At 37.7% G+C, this 12,584-nt stretch overlaps 1 protein-coding gene across 1 annotated transcript; it reads left to right on the plus strand.

Moving 5' to 3' along the window:
* Positions 1-976: 976 nt before the first annotated feature.
* Positions 977-12,094, plus strand: LOC144636011 (uncharacterized). The gene is made up of 10 exons (XM_078495146.1): positions 977-1,078; positions 2,524-2,665; positions 3,265-3,348; positions 3,821-4,064; positions 4,295-4,454; positions 5,335-5,564; positions 6,501-6,560; positions 6,869-9,619; positions 10,634-10,795; positions 11,375-12,094. The coding sequence occupies exons 2-10, from the start codon at positions 2,579-2,581 to the stop codon at positions 11,578-11,580; spliced, it is 3,984 nt and encodes a 1,327-aa protein (XP_078351272.1). The 5' UTR covers positions 977-1,078; positions 2,524-2,578; the 3' UTR covers positions 11,581-12,094.
* Positions 12,095-12,584: the final 490 nt, after the last annotated feature.

The raw sequence follows: 12,584 nt of genomic DNA on the forward strand, positions 1-12,584 counted from the left end.
GCGTTATTCGTTTTTGCGGTCCTTCTTAGTAGATGGAATCATTCTTCTTTGAATAATCACGAGCAATTAGCCGAGGCTTGCAAGGCCACCAGAACTTTATTGCTCATAAGATCTATTGCGATAAGATCCATTCAAAAGTTCATTATTCTGGGTACCTTGTTATCATATTTTCTTATCACGGTTAAAATTTAGGCCATTTTTCAGCAATCCTTTAAAATTTCAGCTCTCCTGATAGTTTTTAACTTCAGTAACTTAAAGCGGTTGCTCATGACCCTAAAATGTCTCGTCGCGTTGAAAAGGCGAGCGGCAAACTTGAAAAAGGCCAGAAAATGCTGATTTAGTGATTACTTCAGCCGTTCGCGTTTTTTAGTTTGGCTCATTTGAATATTTTCATATATGTTCTTACTGCTGTTAAACGAAATTCTCGATCCCGGCCGGCAAAGCGACAGGGGTTAACTCGCGCACGTATGACACGTTCTGTTATAATCGACGGTATCATGTAAACAGTCCCTAACGTTTCCTTTTTACTTCTTTCAGCCAAACTTTTAGCAGAATTTTTCAAAACCATAAAAGCCCTGAAAATTGAAAAAAAAAAAAAAAAAATACAAAACCAAAGATCTCTTCAGGGCCAAAAATTTTTTTTCACAGGACAAAATTCTAATGAATACGCAAACGGTTTTTTCGCGGTTTCATCGCGTACAGTCGACACGATCACGTTTCCTGAAACAGTTGTAAAGGCTTGAAGGTCTTAAAAATCTATTCACGATGAATAAAATACGGTGTTGCGGAATTCATCTTAATGCCAGCAAAGCAAGGAAATACAGCTCATGACGGTGAAATTCATGCATCCGAAACACTTCAGTTAGTTAAAGTCAAGTACTTGTGTAACCACCGTTTACAGGAACCTGTCTCAGTGAAACAACTGTGGTGGCCTTCTGACCTAGATAAAACAAGAGGGGGTAGAAATTATTTACTACTTTAAATCGACTAAGAGAATATTCTTCTGTTTCTTTCAATCGTTTTAACGCAGGAACTCAATTGTTGGCCTTGTTTTTGGACATGTAAAAGATTTGGAAAGGTTAGTAAAAGGACTTTTAATACTAACTCAGAAAGGTGAAGTAATTCAAAATATTGTTTACGTACGGCAAATTTTAAACCATCTTTCTAATGTTTGACTGCAAAATACACAAAGGTTTGTGTTATTTAAATTTCTTTCCAGTTTAAACTTTCTACAAACCAAACATTTCCCAGTTATATTTTAGTGAAAATATGGCTAGGAGGCCCATTAATTAGATCAAAATGGCTAATTAGAAAACTATTAGGTACCCCTATGAGAGTTGACCACTTGAACAATAACAATTGTCTGAGACCAGCAGCATCCCTTTATTTCACAATCCCATTATAGAAATTTTTCGTGATGATCTTAACGGCACTAAACGTAGGTACACTCAAATATATTTTTTTTACAAAAAATCGAATATTTTTGCATTTGCTCCAGTCCAGCTTCGTGTTTTAGGACAGCAGTTGCACCTCTTGCTTTCTCTTGTTACTTGCCGTTATTACTTTATTCTTTTATATGATTTGCTGTGATATAAAAGTGAATTAAAATCAGCGATAAACAGGTTAGTCTTTGAAAGTGTTAAAAATGGAATTGATACAATTACACTTTCAGTAACAGTGCATATTAACTGTTTACGTAATGAAACCAGGCAAACAAGTATTGCCACAAAATACCGGCAGACAATTTTGTGAGTTTTAAAACATAACACTTTGCCGAAATGTTAGAATCTCGGTCAAAAAATCGGCTTGTCTAGAACATTTGGGGCTCTATGGAAATTTGGCAGACTTACATCCTTAATTTTTTCGCATTTGTTGTAAAGAAAAAAATGCAGATTCCTAGCTATCTTAATTAAGTAGAGTTTTTCCAGGGCTTTTGATGTTGCATAGCAAGGACTTAAGGCCATTGGGTCGAGCACGGTCAAAAGTGCAGGGATGTGTGCTGAGGTTTCACTTTCAAATAAAATATTTATCCAAAGTAGCCCCCTCTTCCCACTTTAAAAGAGTAATTGGTCGTTTCATATACAGCAACGTTCAATACTGCCGGGGAGAGGAGGAGTTAACGTTGATTTAGGTAATAGGGGTCCCGTCCCTTAATGAATTTGATGTATTGAGATGCAACAGTCGTCTCGCCTTCCCAATTTAATTAAGTACCTAAAAGGGTTATTTGTCGCAAATTGAACGTAACAGCTTTGTGAAATACAAGGAATTTGGAAGAAAATAAAAGCATATTGAGAAGAGAAGGTAATTCCCATATCACATTTTATATAAGGTGGCGCTGTTTAAGTCTCAAGTTCCCTTCTGATTCAAAATCTTATTGCACATTGAGGTAGAAATCACTGTTTATAGTGTGTCTTCTTATTAAACAGCAAAGAAAGACAATGGATTAAGTTTAGGTAAGCCGGTCATTTCCTGGCAAAATGTTAAAGACAAGTAATAAATTCCGCGCATTACTTCATTTTACAGACAATCAGTTTCATTGTATTCGTCTCTGGTTTTGGTTCAAACAGCTAGCTACCAAATGCCGGCCTATATGTGTAAGACCGTAAACAGACGGCTTGTGTTATTTACAACGTCCCTTTGGATAGTGCTGGCCTTGGGTAAGGAGGTAAGTGAGCAGTGTCGCTTAATTTTAGCAACTCACACTTCTAGATTATTTTAACATGATTTTTTAAACTTGTGGAATTTCCGGGTTTCTCTCACAGATTTTTATTCCCGAGGTGCGTTTTGCCTCTGTTTTGATGTAAAACATTTCATATAAAAGTTTTTTTAATTTGCATGTTATATATAAAGATCAACATAATTTGAAGGGAAACGTTCTTAACCAGGGCTCATTTTTTAACATCACTGAGGTTATCCTAAAAGTGCTTACAAATAGGGAGTAAAATATTCTCCCTTATTAACTCTAGAATCCACAGGAAAAAATAATAAATCGCCTATATTCGTCTAGCATTTGCTTTTTTCACCGAATCGGATTTTTTAAAATTTCATTTGTCACTATTTTCCCGAAAATCTATTAAGTTTATTTGGAGTTGCACGGCTTTTCATTAACACATCAAATAACATAAAGTATGAAGGCTTGTTGAAAGTGCGAGATTTCAGCCAAGTTCAAAGTTCTAGATGAAGTGGATTTCAACTTGGCCTAGGTTGACAAATACGCTCGGTGGACAGTAATTGATATAACATCTAATTTTCTTTAATCAACAGAATGTCACGCTCGTCAAAAGAGATACCACTTTTGGTAATGTCAAGGCAATGTACAATAGATTCGTTAGCGAGTCCACTGGTAAGGTAGGTGTTGCTTACTCACAGTACTGCTAAGATAATAAAGGAAACAACTAAGAAGTTTCTTCCTCGTGGAACACATAAATGGTTTGACTGTTGCTTGACAAGCGATCACTCTGATAATTTTATTGGAGGTTAACAGTTATGAAGTCCAACCGTTTACAATAAAAACGCAATAGTTTTTGTCGGTGTCCAGGCAACTAAACACTAGGATAACGATAAAGTGATTTTATCGAAGTGCGCATCGACAAAACTGAACATTGAAGATTGTTCACGGTGGATTATTATTCCTTGCTCTTGTTCAAATTTGCCAGGCTTTGGAACCATTTCCCTCCATAGTCCATCGTCTATTTGACAGCAACAAATAACTAAGAGTTTCTTGGAAGGTAACATTTAATATCCTTGTCGAAATCTAAACCTTTTGCAGAAGCCTGGTTAGATCTGTGCTGAAAGACGTTTCTTTTATTGGATTTTCTAGGCAAAATATACTGACGTTGAGAAAAACGCCTGTTCGATGGATCTACCACCATCTGTTACCAACACACCGGGGATACTTCATGTTGCTGCATCGAAGGACGATTTCCAGTCCTCTCTCGGTTGTGGCGCATGTATTAAAATAATTGGTAGTGGAAAACCAGCTGCTGCAGATCTTGACGGCTCACCACCAGTGCAGGGCGCTTTGAAAGGAATAATTGTCGATCAAGATGATTCACTGAGTCAAGGTATTGACTGTTTTCATCGTGGTTAGTCAACATGAGACATTTAGTTAAAAACTAACTACGTCGTGGAACCAGTTATTTCCAACCAGAAAAGACATTGACAGGGCATTGGATTTCGCAAATGAAATTGTAGCAACCATGCTAGTTTGTTAAACTATGGCTGCACTTGATTCAAATGTATTATAGATATGTTACCTTACATCCTAGTTTCCTTAACCTTTAAAATCATTCAGGAGACTTGGCTCTTCTCCCACCTCAAAGTGGCAGTGGTTTATGGGAGATTAAGTTCAAGGCTACTGACTGCCCAACAGCCCTGGGACCAACTGGATACATACAATTCCGTTTTACCGGCAGCAACGAAATGTATTTCAAATTGCAAGCCATGAATGCAAAGTAAGTTAAGTTCACTACGTCGTATCTGGTCTTAGTTGGTCAGTACTTATCATTATAATTTCATCATCATCAATTCTCCTCGCGCCAGTAGGCGCATAATGCCGTATATCATTCCGTATATCAATCCATGCGATAGAAATGAAACTTGGTAAATTATAAAAAAATATATCATTATAATTTACCAAGTTTCATTTCTATCGCATGGATTGGTTAAGATAGTCACGCGCTACAAATCTACTGGGTAATTATTCCTCGATGATATCCAGTTTAAAACGATGATATCCTAGGCAGAGAACCTCGTGCTTGGCATTTACAGTTGACGAGTTTGGACCAATGAAAATACCGAAAACTTTGCCAAGCAACTGTCAAATATCAAGCTTTTACTTACCGTTGAAACCTTTCTTATATTTCTGTATTATATAACATAATATTAACATCCCTAATTTAATTAGATATTTAAGTTGCTCTCTTGTAAAATTATTATTACATGACAATGACTCTGTATTAATAGAGCCGAAATATTGTATTAATAAACCAAAACGTGGTTTTTTGCAATGATATAATTCCTCGGCCTTGCCTTCTTCATTTTAAAACCTTTTTAACAGAAAGATCGAGAAAATAACTGCAGAAAAAATCGTTGGAGGATTACGACACCAGTAAAGTACGACCTGCGTGATGATCGCTGTCCTATCGGCAAATTAAGCCCTAGAAATTTCGTTTCACAGGCAATGATTCTTCTTAGTTATATTTTTTTCTTTCCTTCGGGCTGTACCAGCACATAAAGGAACCTACAGTAGTACTATAATGGTTTATTAATTTGTTCATTTTTTTTATCTTTTTATCACTTGTTCAGTCTCGACTATATTTTCTTCGTTTGCAGAGTTCCAGTAGCTGGTATTGAAGCGTTCGAACGCGTGAAAGGCAAATGGTTTTGCCTCACAAGGACAGCAAATAACTACTTTACGAGCGAAGGGATGGGTGCTGTTTCATTTCCATTAAAAGTTCGCCTGACAAGTCTAATGAATGAACAGCTCGAGGCGACGATCAATGCACTGAAAAACGACGTTGTTATTAATTCCGATATTCAGTTTTCGGACAGTGCAGTCAGAGGTAAGAATTACAAACAAAAAACAATATGTCAGCGTGCTTTGTCTTAATAATAAAAGCTTATTTAAATCAGAAAAGAGTTTAACAGACGGAAGTGTTCCCCTTGTATATGTTTGAAACCATCCATTCACATGACTCTGACGGAAACGCGGAATCACTTTCTCCCATATTGAGGAACTCTGACAGAAAAGAAAGTAATGCAGAAAGTAATGGTAACTTACGTTTGACTAAAGAACATGTAAGTGAGTTTTAATAATGTTTGATTGTTGGAAGCTCACGCCATATTCAGTTTGGGGTCTTCCGGCAGTGAAAACACCACGATCTTCAGTTCAAATGTCGCTACTCATACTCCCTACCCAAGCAATATGTGTTATATGTTTATGCTGTCTACGAGCTTTTTTTTTCCCCGATTGCTTTATCTTCTCATTTGATGCGATTAGGTCAGCGTTGCCAACGGGCTCATTTGCAGCTTGTAATTTCCTTACTTTCCTTTAGCCACGGGAAAACTCGTCCCGGCCTAAAAACCGACCGAGCGTACGACCGAGCGTACGGTCTGTAGGTCGGTTGGGCATGACGTAACAACCACATTTCCTTGGTTTGAAGGGTTTAGTGATTTCTGTTAGCTATGGGGCTCGCACGGGAGCTCTGCTATCAATAAGCTTTGACAACTTTAAGATCTTGAGGTTAAATGACGATTTTCTTTTCAAGCCCATTCATTATATTATTGGTTTATTCGTGGATTTGTGTTTATATTGATATTTTTATTGGTTCATGTTAATCTACTTCTTCGTTTAGCCAATTATAAAGAATTTTTGCAAATAGTGCAGGTCGCCCCAATAGTTTTGTTTCCAAAGTACCGAAGAAAGCTTATTATATGATTCTTATCTCGCGTGTATGTTCTGCACTAACGTTATTCTTGATCATTTTCAATAACCATAGGGGGATCGCCTGAGGGAATTCAATGCTACGGCCAAGGTGACAGACCACCGTCTGGTGAAGGTACTGAAACGGTTCTTTATAACTTCAGTATTTTATCAGGCCAACCAATCTCCGTAGTGAAAAGCACTTTGATGGAATTATCTTTTCGAAAACAAAAACAACTTTTTTTTTATCTGATCGGTGGAAATGATAAAAGTACGTAAAAATCTAAAGATGCAATGAAATGTGTGTTTATAGTGGTCACGCAATGTACTTCGGTCTAACGCATAAAGAATGCTGCACGACGTACTTTAGTGATCCTACGTTAAAAACGCGGTAAAATGTTTAAAATGATTAAAGCAATGTGCGTGTTCCGATTGAACATATAGGTGACGAAGGATTCTGTGTGTCCAAAGAAGATGGCATTTACGCCGATCCAGAAGACGAGACTGCATTTTACGTGTGCGAAGGAGAGAAAGCAACCAAGAAATTTTGTCCGACTGGCCTCAAATTTAATCCGGTGATCTCTGGCTGTGATATCCCACAAGATGTAAAATATGTTGGAAATGAAGCCGATTCTCCCGGAATTATTAATGCAAACGAAAATACAAGATGGACGTCTTTGGCTGGTAATGACGGAATGAAAGAGCTTTATGTTGGTGGTAACCAAGTTCTTCGGAAGAATGATGGTAAGACAGCATTGAACGCACTACCTCCTCATAAATTGTTTTCTATCAATATCTTCAATGGTGCTCACAGCCTGACGGTAAATAAGCTCCACGAAGGAACAGAAAACAGTCCTGCCAGCAACGAACGATTTCAGGAAAAAGTGCATAGTAATGTTCAAAACGTCACGACCATGGGACCTAGTCCACCGAAGGAAAATCTTAGAAAGTTCGAATCAGCAGCTGCAGAAGTTACTACGCCAAATGTCCATGAAGGATTAGCAAGTACTAGTGTACAAAATGAAAAGCTAAGAGAAAATCCGTCAATGTTCATTGCACAGAAAATAGAATCAGCTGATAATAAAAATTTGAATCACGCAGCAGATCAACTAGTGGGGAACCACCGCGGAGAAAGCGCATTGATATCACAAAATTCTTCTTCAGCAGCATTAGAGATAAATACGAAACATCCAATCCGTCCTGAAAGTTTTGTAACTTCTGATAATAGAACAATTCAAGCTTTTCAAGATGTTAGAAACACCAACACTCTACAAGGTCATCTCACTACATCTCCTCACAAAGTATTCGCAATAAATATTTACGGCTCACATCCACAATTACCAAATATTGAGAATCAGATCCACACATCTGGTGGAAATACACCGATTGGAAATCATATGTTTGAGGAGGCAAATCAGTATAGGAATAATAATTTTTTACACAATGGTCAAAAGCTTCCTGCCCAGCCACTGAACTTTCAAAGTAATCAGGGAGATGTCTTGAATGCTCCTGTGAACGATTATCAGCAGGAAAATCGGCCACATGCAGATCTTGGGGGCGAGGCAGTTCAAGAAGATTTATTTACTACAAACGATTCCACTTCGACGCCGCTCCACTTTAAACTTAAGATCAATATGGACAAAAGTGGAAAACAGCCTGTTATCAATTGCACTTTGTCTCAGTGTTCCGAGAACGACTTAGCAGTAGAAGATTATCAAGGAAAAGACTCACAGTCGCTTCCAAATGGATCAATAATTGAATCCTACGGAGTTCAACAAAACTTTGTTGATCATAAGAATAATCATGGTTCCCAAGTGACTAAGGAAGATGGTGATTTTCATATAACACTTACGACCGACTCGTCTCAGCCACACGGGATGAAAGGATTTTCTCCGAATCAATTAACTGAACACCCGATGCCACCTTCTCATACACAGACTGTACAGACCAATCAACCACAGCGAGAAAACACCCCCCAAACTACGATTCAGTCATCGCAAGGTTCTTCATCTAAGGAAGTACAAGAAGTCGTCTTTTCTCACCAAAGGAATGACACGACAACACAGGCAACATCAGAAAGCGCAGAAGAAAATAAAATCAAAACACAGGACAATGTAGAGACGATAAAAGGTGGTAACGTGAACGAACATGGTGAACGTACTAATGAAACAAAAATGGTAAACAATCATCAAGCAAAATTGGCTTCACAGAACCAAGAACAAAATAGAACGAGAACACAGGACAGCGCAGAGACTACAAAAGGTGACAACGTGATCCAACATGGTGAACGAGAAAACGAAATGAAAGTGACCAATCGCAAGGAATCTGCAGCTGACGGAAGTAACATAAACAACAGTTCTACAGGCCTAAAATTCCCGTTGTCTAGAAACTACGAAGGGTTTTTAAAGAAACCTGTAGTCAGCTTTAACAAGTATAATGACAGGAGATTGCAATACGCAAATCAGGTTCCTAGTAACGAAACAAACATATCTGTTGAAAAAGAGCAAGAAAAAGTTGACGAGCAAAAGGGAAACACCAAACTTCAAACCAGTTTACAAGGGAATGATTTGGCAATTCAGTTAGAAAACAATAACATCAAAAATCAGTTTCATGAACAAGGTCAACTAAGTGGTCAGGACTTTGTACAAATTCAGAGCCGTCCCCAACTAAAGATTATTTTAAAAAATCCCGGGAAAATCGTTAATCCTTTAAAAAGACGATCAGATGCCAAAGGCCATATTGTACAAATCCTAAAAAGCTTGATAGACAGGCCTTTCAAGTTAGGCTCGAAGAATAAAGAAGTTACATCTATGCTGTCAAGTCTCGTCAACAAGCCAATTCGAGAAAGAATACGAGGAAAAATGCCTCAGGATGATGACAAAGCCATCAAGGATAGTGGAAGTATCGCTCAGAGCATTTTAGAAGCAAACAAGGAATACCTCGATGCCGTTGCTATGCAGGGAATGGTTTTCAGTGATGGAGATCCTGAAACTGAAAATATGACGAACATTTTAGATTCTTATCAGGGTCATGGCTACCAGGAATCGCAGGTTCCTCAGTGGACAAATCCAGACGCGGACGAAAAAGGTGCTTCAACCGGATCTCACGAGAAAAGCCCAAGTAAAAGTGAATTCAAAGAAGATTGGCTTAATGATGAACATCTTATAACTCGAATAAAAGACAGCGATGGGGACAGTAAGTAGCACTGAATTGTTTCATTTCTTTACATTGAAACACGTACTGTAAAATTTGTTTATTTACGTGCACTTAATAGTGGCGGCCATTTGCGGTTTGCGTGTTTTTAAAGCAACACGACTGACAGAAAACTAATTTGAATATTTCGGGAAGTTGTAATACAACACTGCGCTCTTGGTAATAATTTCACAACAATCGTGATCCTCCGCATTTACAGTGTTCAGTTTTTGCCTTGTCAGTGTGGAAAAACGTGTCACTATTAATTGATTCTTATGAAAAAGTTATCTTTAAGCCAGGCATGAAACCAAAACAATCCAAAAAGTACTGCTGCGTTTTACGAAGCGCTTCTGTACATTACACGAAGAAAATGAGTAAGTAGGGTAAGGGTCAATGAGGACCGCCGGTGGTACACCCTACCATAAATTTGGTAATGTGTCCTTCTTCTCTCGACGGAATTTGACAAATTTTACAACGAAAGCAAAAGCAGTAAAATGAGAGAAAACAATTGCAGGCCTATTTATTTTTTAATGTCATTTTTAAGCCTTGATTGTGCAGGCAACCTACACATCAGCAAAACGCATTGCCAATGTTTTAATAAAGGCACCTTAGTAGGGCATTTTAGGCGTGTTTTGCATAGAAAATGCAAGCTCGTTCAAGATGCGTAACAAAGATTGCAACGTGGGACCATATTTATTTTGCATACTTTGCGAGCCGAGGTACTTTTTCATGTATGAAAATTGTCATCGAGTCGCTAGTACTGGCGGGGCTTGAATATTCAAGGTACTGAAACTATTGGATTGCATTAGACTTCAGTCAATGTCAATATCGAATAAAAAATTATTTAAAAAAACGGTAAGTAACCTGCAACAAAGCATGCAGATTAAAGTGGGTCATTAAACATTATGTTATAGAACGCACTTGAAGTGACTGCAGGGCATGGCTCTATTAACGGAGTTAAATGACGTACTGAAAATCAATACAAATACTGTCTATGGCATCGGTTGGTCTCAACAGGTGACAGTGCAAGTGGAATGGGAGACAAGGGCTCAGCCTCAGGTAAACCGGGAAAAAACACCGGATCTGGAGGATTGGTTGACGCCCAAATAGATGGACAGCACGGTGCATCAGAAGTGAATGCATACAAAGGAGGGATTCTCAAGACAAAATCCGATCCAAGTAAATGATATGCTCACACAGCACTAATCTAATTGCTTTACCGTGAAAATTAAAACTTGGTCTTGTTTTCGTATCACAATCTCGACGGTTGGTTTATCTCAGTAAAACATAGTTATGGCTGAGAGACAAGACTTGACAATAAACAACCAGAAGGTCAATTGGTATATTACAATGTGGATGAAGAACAGTTCACACAGATCTCTAAGTGTGGTTATTGGTTGAAAATTAAACCAGTTTAGACTAGGAGCGACTCGTCTCTTTGTGTGTGCTAAAACACAGAGGACGTGTCGCTGCAAAATGCCCCCGCTACATTTTCTTGTGTGTGTACATGTTGTGATACTGTCTCTCTTACATGTTTCTGCGATTCGTTCCTGCGAAATAGTTTCGTGTGCCAGCAACTTAAATTTGACCGAAGTGCTTAAGAATTACCCTGCGTGTGTTCTCGGTGGAGTTACAAGTCTTACAACAAAGGAAACAATTCATAACGTTACAAATGGCAGCATTCAATAAACGAAGAAATGTACGTTTTTTGCTTATTATTGACATATATTTGCTAACATTTTGTTTTCTCTGTTTAAGAATTACAGTCCTTTTGTATCGGAAAGTCGAGTGGTATTTACACAAACCCTTTTGAACGGAAGAGCTTTATCATTTGCTCCAATGGAGTGTTAGAGGAGAGGGCATGTCCTGAAACGATGTTGTTCAACCCTAAAGAAAAGATGTGTGATGTACCAGATGAAAAGGAGCAAAAACAAAGAGATCATCAACGGAGAGAAACGTTCTGATTAATTTTAGCAAGGATTTCACCTGCCTTACTGGCATGGCATTGAAAAAAAAAGAATTCAAAAATCACTGATGTGGTGACGACCGTAACGAGAAAAAAAGAAAAAGCATTTATATTTTTGTCAAAAGTACCGCTGCCACAAATTGGGTGGGAGTGAATAGAAGCTAAGGTGTCGACTTATATATAAGACGATGAATAAAAAACTTTGGTTATTACTGGGGCCGCCATGAATTTAAAACGTAGCCTTTACTCGCAGCATGCCGGTTGACGGCATATAACTGTTACGAAGTTAGAGTGCTAACAAGTCACGTGAAGACAAGTAAGACACCCTGTTTTAGTGATCGTTTCCAAATATCTATTATCAGAAGTTTATTAGATTGCTGATGGTATTTTTTGAAAGTTCTGTTTACAAGCCAAGTGTACGTAGATTAGCATTGAGTAATAACATATATAGATGCTTCTCTTAACATAGGAATGTGGTATATTAAATATAAGATAACAAAAAGCTGATTAGCTAGCGCTGAATAAAATATAAATTTAACTAAGAATATGTCGATTGATTGACTGATTGATTAACCTCGACAACATCAATGAACGTTGCTGCATTGTCGAAGGGACGTAATATCCGAAACGATAAGCTTAAAATGCACAAAAAAGGTTTTGGAAAATAATTCAATAGAAAGATCAGCCATTTTTTTAATTTCTTTTTCCTTGCCATTTTTCACAGCTACAAAATGCACTTTTATCTGCATTCCCATATGTGAAAAAAATACAATATTGTTATCCAAGTTTCCAACGAAAATCAAACAAACAAAGAATGTCTTGGCTTTCAAGTTAGTTGTCGATAATAAAAACAGTTGTCTGTAAATAATGATAATAAAAACACCAATACCCCTATGTGAAGCGTTTAACGTCAACAAACGTAACGAAAGAAACGCTTTTAATAACTAAATCACTTTCCTTTAAATTTTGAAAAGGAAAACTATTTTAGTTGTCGAGAACGAG

The sequence above is a fragment of the Oculina patagonica genome, chromosome 13 (assembly GCF_052425735.1).
Source record: "Oculina patagonica isolate OP01 chromosome 13, crgOcupat, whole genome shotgun sequence".
NCBI lineage: Eukaryota > Metazoa > Cnidaria > Anthozoa > Scleractinia > Oculinidae > Oculina > Oculina patagonica.

Bases quoted from the DNA above. Each gene is read 5' to 3' on its own strand.
- LOC144636011 (XM_078495146.1), top strand. From the start codon at position 2,579: ATGCCGGCCTATATGTGTAAGACCGTAAACAGACGGCTTGTGTTATTT. The intron at 5,565-6,500 runs GTAAGAATTACA...CAATAACCATAG, and splicing joins TTCGGACAGTGCAGTCAGAG to GGGGATCGCCTGAGGGAATT. The intron at 10,796-11,374 runs GTAAATGATATG...TCTCTGTTTAAG, and splicing joins CAAGACAAAATCCGATCCAA to AATTACAGTCCTTTTGTATC.